At 38.0% G+C, this 19060-nt stretch overlaps 3 protein-coding genes across 4 annotated transcripts; all 3 read right to left on the bottom strand.

Moving 5' to 3' along the window:
• Nucleotides 1-3331: 3331 nt before the first annotated feature.
• LOC106356373 (retrovirus-related Pol polyprotein from transposon TNT 1-94) lies at nucleotides 3332-7562 on the bottom strand. Of its 2 annotated transcripts, none has more exons than XM_048753118.1 (2): nucleotides 5078-7562; nucleotides 3332-4787 (listed from the first exon to the last, which is right to left on the bottom strand). In XM_048753118.1, the coding sequence occupies exon 2, from the start codon at nucleotides 4698-4700 to the stop codon at nucleotides 3435-3437; it is 1266 nt and encodes a 421-aa protein (XP_048609075.1). In that variant the 5' UTR covers nucleotides 4701-4787; nucleotides 5078-7562; the 3' UTR covers nucleotides 3332-3434. The 2 variants fall into 2 exon arrangements, with proteins under 2 accessions (XP_048609075.1, XP_013651590.1); XM_013796136.3 differs by having other exon boundaries at nucleotides 4486-4787; nucleotides 5078-7162.
• Nucleotides 7563-7882: 320 nt separating this feature from the next.
• LOC106355212 (putative F-box protein At3g16210) lies at nucleotides 7883-10910 on the bottom strand. Its single transcript, XM_013795197.3, has one exon. It carries the CDS (start codon nucleotides 9281-9283, stop codon nucleotides 8207-8209), a length of 1077 nt encoding a protein of 358 aa, XP_013650651.2. The 5' UTR covers nucleotides 9284-10910; the 3' UTR covers nucleotides 7883-8206.
• Nucleotides 10911-12990: 2080 nt separating this feature from the next.
• On the bottom strand, nucleotides 12991-16857 carry LOC106355210 (BAHD acyltransferase At3g29680-like). The gene has a single exon (XM_048753116.1). The coding sequence runs from the start codon at nucleotides 16132-16134 to the stop codon at nucleotides 14734-14736; it is 1401 nt and encodes a 466-aa protein (XP_048609073.1). The 5' UTR covers nucleotides 16135-16857; the 3' UTR covers nucleotides 12991-14733.
• Nucleotides 16858-19060: the final 2203 nt, after the last annotated feature.

Below are 19060 nucleotides of genomic sequence, written 5' to 3'. Positions count from 1 at the left end.
ACCTTTTAACCTAGATGATTGTTGAAACCAGACCACCAAGAAGTATGAACCGCGAGCTGCAATACGAACAGGAACAAACGCGAGCTGTCCGCGAGCTGGACATGAACTGATCGGGAACGTCTTGATCGTCGGATGCGTGCCGATTGCGAGCTGGACACGCGCGGATTGAAGTTGATCGGAGACGCGAGCTGGAATGGGTCGAGTCGCTCCTATCGAGTCGCGAACGTCGGATCGGGAACGCAGGCCGTCCGGGATGCGAGCTGAGGCTGAGGTCGTCTGAGTGCTGAGCTGAGACGGATCGCGAGCTGAGGCTATCGGATCGGGAACTCCTCGGATCGGGAACTCCTCGGATCGGGATGCAAGAGACGCGATTGGGAATTAGGGTTCGTCGGGTCGCGGCTAGGGTTAGGGTTTTAGGGGTTTTTCGATTTGGTTTCTTAGCTCAGAGATTTAGAGTTTCGTGCTGATAACGTGTTGTAAACTTAAGGATTGAAATCTGTAAGTTTTTCATCTTATTACGCAATCATAAGGTGCTCTTATATATGGGAATTACAAAGAGATAAAAGGAAAGACATAAATATGGAAATTGTACAAATACAAGGAAAAAGGAAACTAGGGTTTCCCCTTTACTAAGCCGCCTCTCTCTCCTCTCTCTCTCCTTCGGCCACCTCTCTCTCTCTCTAGGTGTTGGGCCGGTTATGGGTCGGGCTGGTTATGAACATCCATCATATGATTTATAACAAAAACCTCATTCTCTCTCCCCTTCTTTCTTCCTATATCTCTCTACTCTCTCTTTGAAAAACTAATTTTAGTTTTTTTTTTGGTTATTTCACAAATAACCCCTTTTTTACAAGTCGTCATTTTTTTTCTTTCATGTTTGAATCATCCGTGAGTGCCCTGTGTAGTTGTTAATCGTATATCTGGATCCAGCAGTGGTTTTAGTTTTATGCTTTGATTTAGTAAATTGTTCCGGTGTGGATTTTAGTTGTCAGACTTCTTTTGAACTTTTAATTTTGGAGCTTTTTTTTTATGCTCCCAGTTTATATATTAAAACTTACTAGATCTTGGACGCACGGATGTATTTTTGTTTGTAATAGATAAGATTATGATCTAGTTATGATTTATAGATAGATTATAAATATTTATAAAGGTGTTGGTTGTTTATATTGTGTTTAGATGCTAAACTAATCAAAATGACAACTAAATAAATTTGATCATTTCTACTACATGGACCATTTTTATATTGTACTCCATCCGTTTCTCAATAAGTGTCACTTTGACATTTTTCACATAGATTAAGAAAGTAGCAGAAATATATGTAAGTTGTTATTAATTATACTTCTCAGACCAATAGTATTTGAGATAAATAAAATTATTAATAAAATCAATGCAGTTTTCAATTAATTTTCAGCCGAAAGTAAATATATTTTGCATTGGAATTGTAAAATGACATTTTTTTGTAACAAAAAAAAAGTTAAAATGACACTTATTATGAAACATGAGGAGTATTTGTTTATAAATCTAACCATTTAATATGTTTGTGTATAATACATTAATTTTCTAAAACAAATATTTTATGGCAGATAATTTTTATCTTTTTGAAATTTGTGTCTCTCAGTTTACTATATAATGAAAATAAATAAGGAACATACAACACTTAAAAAGCATAAATAAACAATTTTAGAATTAAGGTAATATTAATGTTGAGAATTGTTTATTTTGCACACTGTATAATTTAATTATTATATAATAATTTATAAATTTTAATAATTACTTACGAATATTTTTTTATTTTATAATTCCAATATTTTTTTTGTTAATTTTATTCATATGAGAATTACTTAATATACTTTTGTAAAAAAAAAAAAAAAAAAAAAATATATATATATATGACTTTTATAGCTAACATATTAAATTATTGTAAATAAGTCTGAAATATTTAATATAAACATAGGCTTTAACTTCATACATTTATAGATGCTTTGACTTTAACTCTAAATTACGTTTTTTTTTAAAGAAACTCTGAACTACATACATAACCAATACACATCTTAACTAATTAGCGTTAAAAACAGTTAAGATTAACGTTATAGACACATTTTGATATTAGGTGATTTCGTGATTGCATGATTTTAGGTTAACAAAAATGGTACTATTCAAATTTTCGAATTCTCTTAATAGATTACTTGAATATACAATTCATTAATCATTTGCGAATTTGACATTTATTAATATGTTATTTCTATTTTATCATCTTATCATTTATATTGACAAATGATAGGTGAAGAGATAGGTGAAGACCCAACTTGTACTATCCAACCAGTAAGAGAACGCCTGGTTATGGGACAGGCCGCCCAATCAGAATCGCACCAACCCGTAACATGTAATTCTGGATCAGCAGATAAGATGATACCTTGACCAATAGCACCTTTAAGATACTTGACTGCTTTTAATGCAGCGAGCCAGTGCTCCTCTCTTGGAGAATGCCTGAATTGTGATAAGATATAATGGCATATGTAAGATCAGGTCGAGTTGCAGAAAAATAAATGAGACGTCCCACTAACCGACGATAGCTTTCTGGATCAGCAAGAAGTCTCCCATTAGCAAGAGCCAAGCGATGATTCTGATCAATCGGTGAACCTACCGGCTTGCACCCAAGAAGCCCAGCTTCGGACACAATATCAGTAGCATATTTCCTTTGACATAAGTAAATGCCTTTTGGACTCCGAGCAACTTCTAAACCAAGAAAATATTTGAGATGTCCAAGGTCCTTCATATGAAAACAGGTTGACAAGTATTCTTTAAACCCTTCAAGCGCTGTCACAGAGTTACTAGAGATAATGAGATCATCGACATAGACCAAGACCCGAATAGAAACTCCTTTTGCAGTAAATACAAAGAGTGAGTAGTCGGATTTGGTCTGATGAAACCCATATTGACGTAGTGCCTTAGTGAGTTTTGCGAACCAGCATCTCGGAGCTTGTTTAAGCCCATATAAAGATTTGCGGAGACGACAGACGCGAGTGTCATCTGGTGAACCAAACCCTTGAGGTAGCTTCATATAAACTTCTTCATTAAGATCACCATGAAGAAAAGCATTGTGTACATCCATCTGATGAATTTGATGATTATTTTTAACTGCATAATCCAAGAACAAACGAACAGTAGTCATCTTTGCAACCGGTGAAAACGTGTCAGTGTAATCCAAGCCTTCTGTTTGATGATTCCCAAGAACCACTAAACGTCCTTTGTGCCGTTCTATTGTTCCATCGGCTCTGTATTTTATAGTAAATACCCATTTACTGCCCAATGCTTTCTTTCCTTTTGGTAAGACTGTGAGATCCCATTATGTTAGTCCTCTAAGGCTCGAATTTCCACTGCAGCTGCATCACGCCACACTTTGTCTTTCATAGCCTCTGCAAAAGAGCGTGGTTCTACACATGCTGCCAAAGCAGATATAAACAGACGATGTTTCTTGAAAAAATTATCAGAAGATAGATAGTCTGAGATAGGATATACTGGACCTGAGAGATGCTGTGGACAGGATGAAGGTGGCGTGAGAGAGAGAGAGATACTGGAGAGAGCTGAACCGCATTAGCTACGAAGCCTTGAAGTCGTGTCGATGGCTTCTTAACACGGTGACCTCTGCCAAGTAGTTCAGTAGGGACATTCGCAAGCTCTGGATCAGGAGGCGTTTGTGTCACCTTAGGCGGATTTGTTTCCAAGTCTGAACCATCATCCTCACTGAAACCGGATAGAACTGGAGAATTAACTATAGCAGGAGCCGATGTAGAATCTGAGAGCATGGTCTGGAATGGAAAATTTTTCTCCCTGAACACAACATCACGCGAGTTAAAGATTAGTTTGCGGTCAATATCATACAGCCTCCATCCTTTCTTGCCATACGGGTAACCAAGAAAGACACAGCGACTACTGCGAGATGTAAACTTATCACCTTTGTGATCAAGATTATGTGCATAAGCCAAGCAACCGAAGACTCGCAAGTGCTTATACGAGGGCGCAGACCCATATAACTTTTCAAATGGCGTTTTGTTGCCAAGTAGAGCCGATGGAGTACGATTTATAATATGGCCTGCGGCAAGAACACACTCGCCCCAATACTCAATAGGCATATGTGCCTGAAATCGAAGTGCTCTTGCAATATTAAGGATATGCATGTGCTTGCGCTCGACTCGTCCGTTTTGTTGAGGTGTATGAACACATGATGTTTCATGTAAAATCCTATTTTCCGTAAAGTATCTCGTGAGGCAGAGAAACTCTGAGCCATTATCAGATCGTATAGTTTTGATTTTCTTGGAGAACTGCCTTTCAATCATCTCCAAGAAGTCACGAAGTTGTTGTGCGACTCTCGTTTTGCCAGGAAGTAAATATAACCAGACTGCTCTGGAGAAATCATCAACTATAGTAAGGAAATAACGTGATCCGCAAAACGCAGTAGTGCGATAAGGACCCCATAAATCGCAGTGAATCAAATCAAAACTTTCTTTAGCATTAGATAAACTTTCTGGAAAAATCTGACGAGTCTGTTTTACTCGTAAACAAATATCACAATTCTGAAATAACGCATCTCTAGTCATAGAAGATTTACTAATTCCAGGAACCAAGCTAGTAATTCGTGGGGATGGATGTCCTAAACGACTGTGCCACAGATGAAGATCAGCCGGAACACTTGTATGCATAGCCGTTGGTGATTCCAATCCGCGAAATCAGTATAGTCCCTCTCTCTCTCGTTCACCCAGTCCAATCAGCATCCTCAAAGTGCGGTCCTGTAAAAGAAGAAGCATATCTGTTACTTGTCCAACCAGAAAATTATCAGTGACAAGTTGTCCAAACGAAATCAAGTTCGTATGAAAACCCGGAACCAGATAAACATTCATAAGTGTCAATGATGAGGTAAGACGAATATTGCCCTGCTGTGTTGTTTGAGCATTAGAACCAGCAGGTAAAAAGACTGAAATTGGATCGATATCCTTGATATCTTCAAGAAGATCAATCCGTCCAGTCATGTGATGCGTGGCTCCAGTATCAAAGATCCATAAAGGAACGTTATTCTTACCACTCAGTCGTTCAGTAGCTTTTCCGACTCCAAGAACTTGTTGAATTTGTTGCCACTGCGCATCTGTAATTCTAGTAAAGCCTTGTCGATCAGCATCAGTAAGAGTAGCGTTGGAAGCCGTTGCAGCAGAGTTAGCAGTAGCTATTTGAGTCGAGTTTGCCCGAGCTGGTGTGCCACGACCACGATTCATTGTTGAAGGTTTAGAGCGAGATTTATCTCCACCATACCAATCCGGATAGCCAACAACCCGAAAGCATGAAGAAGCCTCATGACCTTTACGACCACACACTGTGCATGTACGAGACATATCTCTGTTTCCTGGAAAGTTTCCTGGACCAGTACGAGGTGGTACATCATATCCATTCTGTCTCGAGATGTCACGAGAATAAGCTGTTGAAGTGTTTTGTGGAAAGCGTTGCGGTGGAGCCTGTGTAGCAAAACTCATGACAGCTGCGTCTTGAGTAACTGTAGACCGGATTGTTTCATTCTGAACCACGGTTTGATAGACACTATCGAGATCAGGGAGTGGTGAAATCGCACATAACTGAGACCTGATGACGCCGTGAACAGAATCATCTAATCCAGCGAGAAAATCATGGATGTGGAGAGTTTCTGTCTCCTTTTCATGAGCAGCATTGAGATCACAAGTGCATTTGCCACATTCACACCGTTTGGTGTTTAAACACTCTGCAATCCCATCCCATAATTTTGTTAACCTACCGAAGTAATTATCGACAGAAGATCCGTTTTGCTTGCACGTCGCGAGCGAATTACGAAGTTGTTGAAGACGAGCTCCACTCTTGATGGAGAATCGCTTTTTGATGATGTCCCATAAGTCTTTGGCAACTTCTCAGGTTGATATAGAAGATCGAAGCTTGGGCTCTATTGTTTGCCTAATCCAGCCAACAGGTAAGTGGTTGTTTGCAGTCCAATCTTCAGGTACGATGAATCAGCTGATGGTTTCGGTATGCTACCATCCAAGAAGCCAAATTTCTTACGCTAGCTGAGAGCCATACGTAAGTTAATTGCCCATTCATCATAGTTATTCCCATTAAGAAGAGGTTGCGAGATCACAGCTCCAGGATTATCTCCGGAAGTTAAATCGTAAGGAGATATTGTCTTACGTTTTTCTTGTTGAACTGTCTGGACAGACATCACTAGAGGAGATAGGATAGAAAAACCGAGGGGTTTAGTGTACTCTGTTTCGTTAGGTTACTCTGTTTTTCGAAAAGAAAACAGAGGAGGAAGAAGAGAACTTGTGCCGAGAGGCAATAAAGAAGAAAAAAATTATTTAGGTTTTCAGATCGATGGTTCTGATACCATGACAAATACTGAATCTATGAATGTTCAAGTTGTTTTTCTCAGATCACAAGGTCGTATATTTATACAAAGTACAAGATCTCAAACCTAGTTGAATATGGAAAGGTATCTAAACCGACTTTATCTATTTGGGAAATATAACATATTCCAATATATATTACTTAGTTTTGTATTTTTTGTAACTGAATGAATAGTATAGTCTAGATTTTTGGAAATATTAACTTTTCTAAACAAAATATTAACTAACTCTTTTTAACATTTAGGATGTCAACGTTGAAAGTGTTCATATTTCAGTATTCTCAAGACTGATAATTAAAATATCAACTTCATCGGTGTACACCCATTATCAAGAGTAAACATTAGATGCCAACAAATAAGTAAACATTCAGTTTATTCTGCTAAAGCCTAATAATAGATATTTATATGCCCTTTTCACCTCTGAGAAAATTAAAACATTCAGTTTCTTCTGCCAAAGTCGTTCCTCTAGTTTCGAGGCATAGCTCACATGGGAGACAGCGTTAACATCAAATAATTAATTTGAATTAAATTTGAAAACACACGTAAGACCATCTCCAACAAGACACCAAAACACCAAATTTGGTGTGGTTTCATCTCCAACAAAGCACCAAATTTGATACCATCACACCAAATCTTTAAAATACATATTTTAATATGTTTCATTTAAAAATATAGTTTAATTACTATCAAATTTGTAATTAAACATAAATATATTGTATTATTTTTATTTTAAATTTATTTTCACATTTGGTGCAGTAATATTCATCACACAAAATTTCTAAAATACATTTTAATATGTTTCATTTAATAATATAGATCAATTACTATCAAATTTGTAATTAAACATAAATAATATAATATTATTTGTATTTTTAATTTATTTTCATATGATTAAAATTTTAATTTTAATTTTATTATTATATTCAAAATAAATAAGTAAATAACTATTATTATTTATCACTTACAAATAATAAAATATAAATATAATCTATATTATTATTCATCAATTACAAATAATAGAAATATAAAAGTTTTAAAACTGAAAACATTAAATAATATATAATATTGCTTTTGATGTAAGATTTGATGTTATTGTTGGATATGACAAAAAAAAATTGACATCAAAACACCAAATTTGGTGTAATTTCAACACCAAATTTGGTGTCATCGTTGGAGATGCTTTAAACAATTTTAATGCAGCTTTTTTTAATTCCAATGGCAAAAGTTGTTAATGAGCTTTGCCGAGAATGAGGCTTAGCTGAGACTTATTTTTTTCAGTTAACACTGAATGACAAACATTGTAATTAATAAAATAAAGTTACTGTTAAAATGTAATTGTATTTTTAATAGATTAGATATTTCACTTTGAAATTAATTTCATCAGAAAAAAAAAATTCATTCTTTAGCGTATCAACACCACTTGACAGTGAAAAATTTGCAAGATCCAAGAACTTTTGGAGCTTTCTTTTGCAAACTTTGTAATTGGTCTAGTATAGGATACTTTAGTATGGTAAACTCATTAATAGCACCAACAGTAAATATTGCTACATATGTTTTTCATCTTCTGCAACAAATCCATTACAAGAATCTGTCTGAATTTAACGGGAAGAGGTTAACTTGAACGTTTTCCTGTTGACAGGAAAACAAAACTAAATATCCATGGAAAAAGACAAACAAACAATGATTTGTTTATTGTGTTTTGCTACAGATAGATAGATAAAACAAAACAAGCAAAGCTCAAAAAATCTTTAAGCCTCTTAACTGAAAGAGCCAGGAATAGAGACAAGCGTTTCAACATACGTCTGAAGACTCCCACCCACAGGTATAGTGGGACAAACTGGTCTCAACATTTGTCAAACTTTTCTCCTCTAAGTTGTATGCAACCAATTTTGATTCTCTTCCACCAATATTTTCTAAAACTAATAGCAATCCTGCATAAGTTATCGCAGACAGTAGCAGAATCTTATCGATACGACAGCCAGTTGAGATTTCAAGAAGACCCCTCGAGAGATTGCACATCTTGCTCCAAGATTTGATACCACCACTACAACCACCAATCTTCTCGATGATATCACCAGGCAGGGCATCAACCCCCACTGTACATAGACCTCCTCCTCCCAACCCCTCTAGATCTTGAGGAAATGCTTTACCACAATTACTCGGACCTGGGCAGTAGTTGAAAGTCTCTGACACCAAATCAAAGCCCAAAATCTTATCAGTTACTTTTAACTCATCATCATACACCTGCCAGTAGATATTTTCACCAACCAGCGTTCCAGGAAGTCTCATGCGGATCATGACGACAATGTTTTCTAAACACAGGACATCAATTATCCGAGACTCACCCGACTTTAAGGATAACACTAGTGCTTTAGAATGGCTGCCTCGCATATCCAGAACCAACACAATCTTATAATCTTGACTTGAGTTGTCATAACCAAAACCCATCTCAGCCCAGTTACTGACATGCCTTGTTTGTATTCTTATTAATTCACTCAGTGACGGGTTCCAAACACAAAAAGTCTTATCTTCAAAATATAAGCAAAACAGTCCATGGCAGTGACCAACTAAACCAGCGCCGAGAAGCAATTTGTTATCTCTAACGTTTAACATCTTCGAGTACCACCATGGCTTGCCATCTTGATAAGAAAAACGACCAAGTAGAGTATCTGAACGACGGAACGACACAATCCTCGTTGGGGGATGAGTCATGTGCTGTCTATAAAACCGCTCCTCTTGGAACAATGAACGCCAAGTTTTGCAGACACATCTAAACCGTATTAAGTCCTTAACAGGAACCCTAGCGAGTATTTCCACCACTACGTCAAAAGGAAGCTCTCTTCTCATCTTCAGATTTCTAGATAGCATACCTTAGCAATCTAGGCGATTCCAATAATCTCTTTACCTCAGATTTTTTTCTTTCCAAAGTGTCTCAAACTTATGTCGGTAAGAAACTGTGTCTGTAAGAAACTTATGTCGGTAAGAAACCGTGTCTCATCACTTTGAGCATGATTATCGCAGGAGATTAGTGGGTTTCTTATATGGTCTGGGTTCCACAAAAACCTCTAAAATCGGTTCCAGAAATCGTGAAATAAGTATCGATTTTGGTCTATTTTTCGCATTGTTCGCGGATCCCACTAACACGTGGCAACCCACGATTGGTACGCTTTTTAATTTTTAATTTTTTTAATCAGACAAAAAAATAAAAAAATTGAACCTAAGAAACCGTGCACTACAGTTATAGCCATAATCAAGGTCTTACAACTTGACACCTAAACGCGTGAGTCTCTTCTACTCTTTAGATAGTCTCCTTAGAGCATCATTATCGTAGAGACCCTTTAAGGGTCTCTTAATTAATTTTTAATACTATTTAAGAAACCGTGCACTACAGTTATAACCATAATCATGATAAAACAACACATCAATGAGAATAAACTTTGATATATCTTCACAATGCAAGTAATGACACACCATAATCAATAACAAGAACAACAAAAGAAGAAGATGTAACATGAAACAGAACATGTGCATACTCACATTGTAAACTGTTGAGTATCAAGAGGATAGTTGGCCTGGAACTCTGCAAACAAAAGCTTGGAACTCTGCGGACAACAGCTTGTCGGCCTGGTAAGATAGTTTGTAAAGAGTTAAAAGCTTTGAAGTTTATGGCACAATAAAACAACTTCTATTTAAAACTTTAAAACTGATTACAGAAAGTGGTAAGTATAGTAATGCATTTATATAGAGTAAAATGCAATCAATCAGAAAACTTATTTTTAGCAGTAATCCTACAATTTTTTCATCACTTGGATATTCAAGTATTTGGAAAGCTCCTTGCAAACCTGTGAAGTCTGAAGAGCCAGCTCTCGTGTTGGAACTAGAATCATGGCTGTATAAAAAATAAACACACTCAAGACTGTAACTATATTTGTTCGCAAATACAGAAGGAGTTCCTAACAATAAACCAGCATACCTTGAATAACATTGGTATTTGGATCAATTTTCTCAAGAGCTGGAATGCAGAAGGCACCAGTCTTTCATGTGCCGTTTTGTCTCTAGCAAGAAATCACTACCGGTTAAAGCAATGGGAATGCCACTACAAGAAAACATCGGTATTCTGACGGACATTCCGACGGAAAATGAAATCCTCAGAATTTCCGAGGAAATTCCGAGGAAGCCCAAATTTTGGGTTTCCTCGGAATTTCCTCGGAATATACCGACGGAATTCCGAGGAAACATTAATCCGTCGGTATATTCCGAGGAAATTCCGAGGAGAAATGTGTTCCTCACAAAATTCCGAGCAAATTCCGACGAACAAGTGATCGATCGATGCGTTTTTGGACATATACCCATCGATCGATCACATTGTTACGCTTTGGTCCATCTTAGTGATCGATCGATGCGTTTTTGGACATAAATCCATCGATCGATGCGTTTATAAAAAAATATTCGAGATTTTGAAACCCAAAACAGTAGTTCCTCGGAATTTCCTCGGAATATTCCGAGGAAATTCCGAGGAACACTTGATATCCTAGATCGATCGATGGGATAATCTCATCGATCGATCACATTGTTACGCTTTGTTCCATCTTAGTGATTGATCGATGCGTTTTTGGACATAAATCCATCGATCGATGCGTTTATAAAAAAACATTCGAGATTTTGAAACCCAAAACAGTAGTTCCTTGGAATTTCCTCGGAATATTCCGAGGAAATTCCGAGGAACACTTGATATCCTAGATCGATCGATGGGATAATCTCATCGATCGATCACATTGTTACGCTTTGTTCCATCTTAGTGATTGATCGATGCGTTTTTGGACATAAATCCATCGATCGATGCGTTTATAAAAAAACATTCGAGATTTTGAAACTCCAAACACTAGTTCCTCGGAATTTCCTCGGAATATTCCGACGGAATTCCGAGGAAGAAAAGGGTTTCCTCGGAATTCCCTCGGAATATTCCGAGGAAATTCCGAGAAAATAGGGTTTTTAAACCGAAAACAACGTTTTGCGGTTTGAATAACACCTATATAACCCTTATTAAGTGTCTTATGTTCATTATGAAGTCAAAAATTTGTTCCTTACCCTATAATAAACACTTTTCCGATTGTATGAACAAAATCCCCACAACATAAGAGAAACACTTATACACTTTAATGAACGGTAAATGGAATACTTACAATTCGTTTTGAAATTTGTTATTTCATGGTTTATGCTCATCTATACAAAGAATCCTCAATGGTATGCATTACAATTGTATAAGAAATGAAATACGGCAACAAAAATTGATGTTTTGAAACCCCAAACACTAGTTCCTCGGTATTTCCTCGGAATATTCCGAGGAAATTCCGAGGAACAATATAAATTAATAAAAATATATGCACAGGATATTCTTTTTGCTCGAATTAATGAAAATATTCCGAGGAAATTCCGACGGATATTTAAGTGGCCGTCGGAATTTCCTCGGAATATTTTCATTTAACCGGGCAAACAAGCCGCCAAATATTTCGCGAAAATTGAAATTGAAAATACTGAGGGAATTCCGACGGAAAATATCCGTCAGACCGAAGGTTTTATAAACTCGAACCGCATCTTCTTCCCCATTTCTCTCTTCTTCCTCTCCGGCGATCTCTCTCTCCTTCCGGCGTTCTCCACCTTCTCTCGCGACGATCTCTCCGGCGAATCCTTTCCATTCCCTTACAAATCATGTAAGGACCCTATCCCACTCTCTTAGGTCCTATTTGTTAGGTTTTTAAGTAGATTTGATGATTTTAGAAGTTTTTTGATAGATTTTTGTTAGGGTGATTGGGTAGGATTGTGATTTGTTGTGTAATAGGTTTAGAATTGTGATTTGGTTGTGTTGAATTGATTTAGAACTTGTTTTATAAATTGTTTATTATTTTTGTATTTACAAAAAGTTTTTTCTATATAAATTCGATTTTACAAAACGTTTTTGTATATAAATTCGATTTTTGGATTTATAAAAGATGATTTCATATTTATAAAAATATTTATCTTTATTAAAACTAATTTTGTATTTATAAAACATTTTTTTTTTATTTATAAAACTATTTTTTTTTTTGTATTTATAAAAACTATTTTTAAATATACAAAACGTTCTTTGTATATAAATTCGATTTTTGGATTTATAAAAGATGATTTCATATTTTAAAATTAATTTTGTATTTATAAAACATTTTTTGATTTATAAACACTATTTTATTATTTTTTGTATTTATAAAAACCATTTTGTATTTATAAAAAGATGATTTCATATCTATAAAAATATTTATATTTATTAAAACTAATTTTGTATTTATAAAACATTTTTTTTTATTTATAAAAACTATTTTATTATTTTTTGTATTTTAAATATGTTTTCTATTTCAATTTTAATTTTATATTTTCGAATTTCAATTTAAAAAAATAAATTTATAATTTTTTTTTTTAAATTTTGGAAATATTTCGAGGAAGTGTATCCCTCGGAATATTCCGACGACATCTTCCTCGGAATATTCCGAGGAATTTCCGACGAAAAAAGTCCTCGGAATATTCCGAGGAAATTCATTTCCTCGGAATGCCGTCGGAAATTTCCGAGGGATTTTCGAGGAAAGATGAATTTCCGAGGAGTTATTTCCGAGGACTTTTTTCGTCGGTATGTCGTCGGAATAGCGTTATTCCGACGACATACCGACGATTTTTTCCCTCAGTATGCCGCTGTTTTCTTGTAGTGTGCTCTCTTCTTGAATACGAGATGGCTTCTCGAAACGCATCTCGTATATTCCCTCTAAAAGATCCCTTTCCAGAAAGTAATCTTCGAATTCATTTCCTTTTGTAGCTGTCACTTCCCGCAGACAATATTTGAACAAGAAGGTTCACATACACACATAAAGAGACCCTCCACTTATTAAACCAAATCTCAGAAGAAGCAAGCTATACCGCTGTCTGATAACGAGTATCAGGAGGTGGGACCCTCAACGTTTCCTTCCAATCTTGGCTGCTACTGAGAGTAACAGAGCCACTGAATCTATCAGCACAACAGAGATATCAGCTTCACCCTTCTAATCCAATCAATTCATTAAAAAAGTCTGAAGATCAAAACACATCGAACTTGAGGTTAGCCATTGGTTTAATCAAAACACAACAATATCGCAAAACCACATTATTAAAACAAGTTGTTTCATTACAATGATCATATGATCTACAATCCAAGACCAAGCAGGGACAGATTGAAGCATATCAAATCAATTTTCGGCCAATCAACAATCAATTTAGTCCATAAAAGAACGTACCTGATTTAGGTCACTGTCAGAGTTGCATAGAAGAGGCTGAGTTCCAGGTTCTCTTTCCTGATAACAATTGGTTGTCCAAGAAGAAGAAGGGTAGAAACCCAATTGCGACGAGTGAGAAGAAGGTGATGACGATGAACAAGAAGAAGAATCATCAGCGTGAGAAACCTAATTGCAACGAGTGAGAATTACGCAGAGAGATTGATCGGGACGGAGGAGGCGTTGGTGAGGAAAGTCGGGACGTAGGAGGCGTTGGAGAGTGATCGGAGCTCGGAAATCGTGAGGCGGAGAGGTAAAGCGTGGAGACTGAGGGTGGAGATGTACATGGGAAGAGAGTACCTCATGTCGAGGTCAAAAAGCATGGCGTCGGTGGGGACGAGGAGTGTGAGAGACTGGCGGAGAGGATATCGAAGAGGATATCAGAGGTGGTGATGGCTTTTGAGAGATTGATTTCTTTGGAGATTTGACATGTGTACACTAAGAACCGTCCCTTGCTTCCCCTAGTGTTAATATGTATTTTTGATTTTGTTTTAATTCAAAATTAATCTAAGAGACTCATTAAGAGCTTGGGATAATGATGTTATTACTTCGAAACGTCTCTCCACTCTATGCTGTCTCTTTTTTCCTTTTTTAATTTTTTAATCATTAAAATGTCAAGAGCTTTGTGAAGAAACTGTCTGATGCGCCTGTTCTAAGGAAACCTAGGAATCTAGGATTAGGATATTTCTTTTGCAACTTTTTTTAACAACTTTTATAAACACGTAACATCACAAATAAGACAACTAAATTAAAATGCAAACAATTGCAAATTTAATATGCAAACAATTGCAAATTTAAAATGAAAAGATACTTTATTACACATAAACTAAAATTCCAAGAAGCCATCGATCTTCTTCAATAATAGAATAAGAACATTATCAATAGAATACATACAATAATATTATTAATTAAAAAAAACAAAAATAGGAGTACTTATATATAAAAGTTAATTATTTCATAGATGTAATATTTAGAATTAACATTATTTTAGAGTTTCGGTACCCATTTTGAGTGTAGGCATGGTCTTAGGCCATCTTTAAATAAAGAAATAAAAGTGTTCACCTCCCTCTTCTTCAAGCACACGCCAATCTCCACGCCACCTGACTCGTCCCTCCTTTCTGACATAGAGAAGGCTTCATTGCGGTCAATGTGCACAACCTCTGCTTTAACGGGTCTGCCCCATCCAAAATCTAACCCGTATATCCCTAACCTGGTCGTCCCGGTTACAGATCCGAACTGTACACCTGTTTTAAATTTCTTTTTTGCCTCCACAAAGTCCTCAAAGAATGACTCTATCCCTCGTGAACCAACACCTTTGACCGAATCACTTAGAATCTCGACAGCTCTAACAAAACCATCTTCTTCCAGAAATGTTCTCGCTTCGTAATGGAACCAACCTGTCGGAAACACGAAGCTCCCGAAGTATGTGGCGGGAAGTGGCGGGTCTAACCGAGACCTAAAGTCTGCTGTATAACAAAAAAGTGTCGGTCTGTTCGCGTCGCCTCCACGCGCTTTCACCACACACGTCCATGCGTAAGCGTAGGCGATGACAAAGGTTGACAGATGAAGCTCCCGAGATGAATGGTTCTTGACCCGTTCCCGGAGCTGCTCGACGTCCTCCAGAGTTAAGTCGAGAGAGACACGGACAATGTCCGTGCCTATCTCATCGATGGGAGGCGGCTTCAGGGATTTAAAGTTATGGCTCTCCTTTGAGAGATACGACACCATTTTCGACTCAAGCCCGGGAGGAAGATTGATGATGGTACGATCAAAGCTGGGAGTTAGATCCTCTGGAAGAAGGGGAGACTCCGTGGAGTTGCCATGTTCTTGCAATCTGCTAATATGCGCCCAAGATTTCATAAACGCTATTGATGTTGTAGCGTCAACGACGGAGTGGTGCGATGCAATGCAGATACAGAATCCTTGGTTCGGGAACAACGTGATTTGGAGAGAAAGAACGGTCGCCGAGTCGTCAGAGACTGTTAGCTCAGGTGCCAGATGATGAAAGGCGGTGGCCGGACGACGTAGTCCTTTGCCGGATAAAAGGGAGAAGTCTGCGTCGGTCTCTGCGACGGTAAGCGAAACCGTGTCGTGCTTGGAGACGATGATGCACGGCTTTGGGTCTTGTGGGGCCCACGTGAGGCGGCCGGTAAGGGGGAGGTAGAAGCTGAGGACAAGGGAGAGCGAGAGCTTGAGCTTTGGGAGGATGTGAGAGTGAAATGACTGGGGTGATGATGATGACTCGGTGAGTCTGTAGAAGACGACTTGCTGACTAGCATGGAACTTTATCCAGCGGATCTCGAAGAAAGTCAGAGAGAGGCTGAAGGAGTCATCGGACGATTTGATTGCAGGGCTGACTCGGACGTTCTCGATCACGTTTAGTGCCATTGATAGCAAAATGGGAGTCTTACTTGTTTTCTGAACATTGAATCGAGATCTCTCTTGCTAAGTATATTAATATCACCAACAGCAGAGATCCGGGCTAATCGAATCAATACACATGTCTATCACTTAAGAAACTATCTGTAGAAAATGTGTATTGTCCTAATCTTCTTATTAAATAAAGAAGAGAGGGACTCTCTTCTCCTTTCAGCCACCTAAGAAATTGCTTTCATGTAACAGCGCCACGTGTCTTCACTAAAGAAGGTATCGACTTTAGTCTTTTGCGGGTTTCTTCTTGGACGGACATTTTTGGCCTCCCAGAAGCAGAGCAAACTTCAACGATGGAGGAGGAGCGGCCGGTCTGCAGATCGGAGAGGAGACCAAAACGTTAGCCATAGCACAGATTTTTTTCCGATGAGTTTAGAACAAATGAGTTGTGGTCTCTGAAAAGATGAAAGCATACCTTCTTATAGTCGACTCCACCGCCTTGCATCTAGATCGTGGGTGATCGATTAATAGGGGATTAAAGACGCTTGATCGATTACAGAGATGCGCAGGATGAAGGAGATGAAAGATCGGCTGGGGAACGCGGGTCGCCATCCTCTGGAGACGCGAGCAAGCACTTCATGTTAAACCTAATAAAAAACGCACTACAAGAAAACAACGGTATTCTGACGGACATTCCGACGGAAAATGAAATCCTCGGAATATCCCGAGGAATTTCCGAGGATATTCCGAGGAAACACAAAATTTGGTTTCCTCGGAATTTCCTCGGAATATACCGACGGAATTCCGAGGAAATATTAATCCGTCGGAATATTCTTATGGAATACCGAGGAAAAATGTATTCCTCGGAAAAAACCGAGGAATTCCAAGGATATATTATAGCCGTTAGAGAGCCGTTGGGGGATTTTAAAAATTCCGAGGAAATTCCGACGAACTAGCCGTTTCCGTCGGAATTCCGTCGGAATTTCCTCGGTCTGTCGGCAGGATTTCAACTATAAATACAACCACCCCTCTTCCTCTTCATTCACTCCATATCTTCATCCTCCCTCTTACTCTCTTTACACACGAATTTAATTCATAAAAAACATGTCTTCTTCAAATTATTTTCGTTCTTGGATCGATCGACCTCATTTGGATCCGAACACGAGATTGCTTACGGAAGGATACCAACGAGGTATAACCGAATTCATGGGGTTAGTTCACCGACAACCGGAAGCAAAAATAGGTATGTTAAGATGTCCTTGCTCTAATTGTAAAAATGGAAAGGTTATTAAAGAGTGGGATGTTTGGACTCATCTATATTTGAGTGGGTTTACACGAAGTTACAAAATTTGGTATCATCATGGGGAAACTGATTATGAACATGGTAGTACTAGCGAACCTCAGCCAGCGCTTAGGTTAGAAAAACCAATTAGAACGGATGTAGATTATGGTGTAGGTACTGAGGAGATGGTAAATGATCATTTTAGAGGGGAAGATTTACCCAATGCACAAGCTAGGAGATTTTATGATATGTTGGATGCTGGAAAGCAACCATTGTACGAAGGTTGCAGAGATGGTCATTCAGCTTTATCATCTGCTACAAGATTGATGGGCATTAAAACATATTATAATTTGGCTGAAGACTGTGTGGATGCGATTGCTGATTTTGTAAAAGGTATTCTACCCGAGGATAATGTAGCTCCTGGTTCATACTACGAGGTTCAGAAACTCGTAGCTGGTCTTGGTTTATCGTATCAGGTAATAGATGTATGCAGCGACAACTGCATGATTTATTGGAGGGCGGATGAACAGCGGGTTACATGCAAATTTTGTGGAAAGCCTCGTTATAAAGATACGAGTGGAAGAGTTCCAGTGCCATATAAAAGGATGTGGTATTTGCCTTTGACGGAAAGGTTGCAGAGGTTGTATCTGTCTGAACGCACAGCGCAACCAATAAGATGGCATGCGGAGCACTCAACAGATGGTGAGATCAGACATCCTTCAGATGCAAAAGCGTGGAAGCATTTCCAATCAAAGTATCCCGAGTTTGCGTATGAGAGAAGAAATGTCTACCTTGGATTATGTACTGATGGTTTCAGCCCGTTTGGCAAGAGTGGAAGACAGTATTCTCTATGGCCAGTCATTCTTACACCATACAACCTACCCCCAAACTTGTGCTTGCGACGAGAGTTTTTGTTTCTCTCGATTCTCGTTCCCGGACCAGAGCATCCTAAGAGATCACTTGATGTGTTTCTTCAGCCACTAATATATGAGTTGCAACAACTATGGGCTCAAGGTGCTGAAACATACGATGTTTCGTGTAAAGAAAACTTTCAAATGCGGGCAGTACTAATGTGGACAATAAGTGATTTTCCAGCATATGGTATGTTATCTGGATGGACAACGCATGGAAGGCTATCATGTCCATATTGTCAAGATAATACTGATGCTTTCCAACTAAAACATGGAAGGAAAACGTGTTGGTTTGACTGTCACAGGAGATTCCTACCACCTGATCATCCATATCGTAGGAGTAGGAATTTGTTTACGAAGAACAAGAGGGTGTTTGATAGTCCACCTCCAGAAATTTGTGGGAAAGATTTGAAGACACAACTAAGAGATTTTGGTGCAGAAAGGACGCCAGACGTCGGTGGACATGAGCGTTTTCCGGTAGATGCTGTTGGAGAACTACATAACTGGCACAAAAAAAATATTTTCTGGGATCTGCCATACTGGGAGGATCATCTGCTAAGGCATAATTTAGATGTCATGCATATTGAGAAGAACTTTTTTGACAATCTCATGAACACGATCCTTAATGTTCAAGGTAAAACAAAGGATAATTTGAAGTCAAGACTGGATTTAGTCGATATATCCGCTCGTTCAGAACTTCATGTTGATGAGAATGGTAGGGCTCCTTTTCCCATATACCGACTTGATGCAG

The sequence above is a fragment of the Brassica napus genome, chromosome C3 (assembly GCF_020379485.1).
Source record: "Brassica napus cultivar Da-Ae chromosome C3, Da-Ae, whole genome shotgun sequence".
NCBI classification, from domain to species: Eukaryota; Viridiplantae; Streptophyta; class Magnoliopsida; order Brassicales; family Brassicaceae; genus Brassica; species Brassica napus.
The sequence above is the reverse complement of the archived record's forward strand: the minus strand, read 5'-3'. Positions and strand labels throughout refer to the sequence as shown.

Excerpts from the sequence above, each read along its gene's own strand:
- LOC106356373 (XM_048753118.1), bottom strand. The coding sequence starts at position 4,700 with ATGCATACAAGTGTTCCGGCTGATCTTCATCTGTGGCACAGTCGTTTA.
- LOC106355212 (XM_013795197.3), bottom strand. The coding sequence starts at position 9,283 with ATGCTATCTAGAAATCTGAAGATGAGAAGAGAGCTTCCTTTTGACGTA.
- LOC106355210 (XM_048753116.1), bottom strand. The coding sequence starts at position 16,134 with ATGGCACTAAACGTGATCGAGAACGTCCGAGTCAGCCCTGCAATCAAA.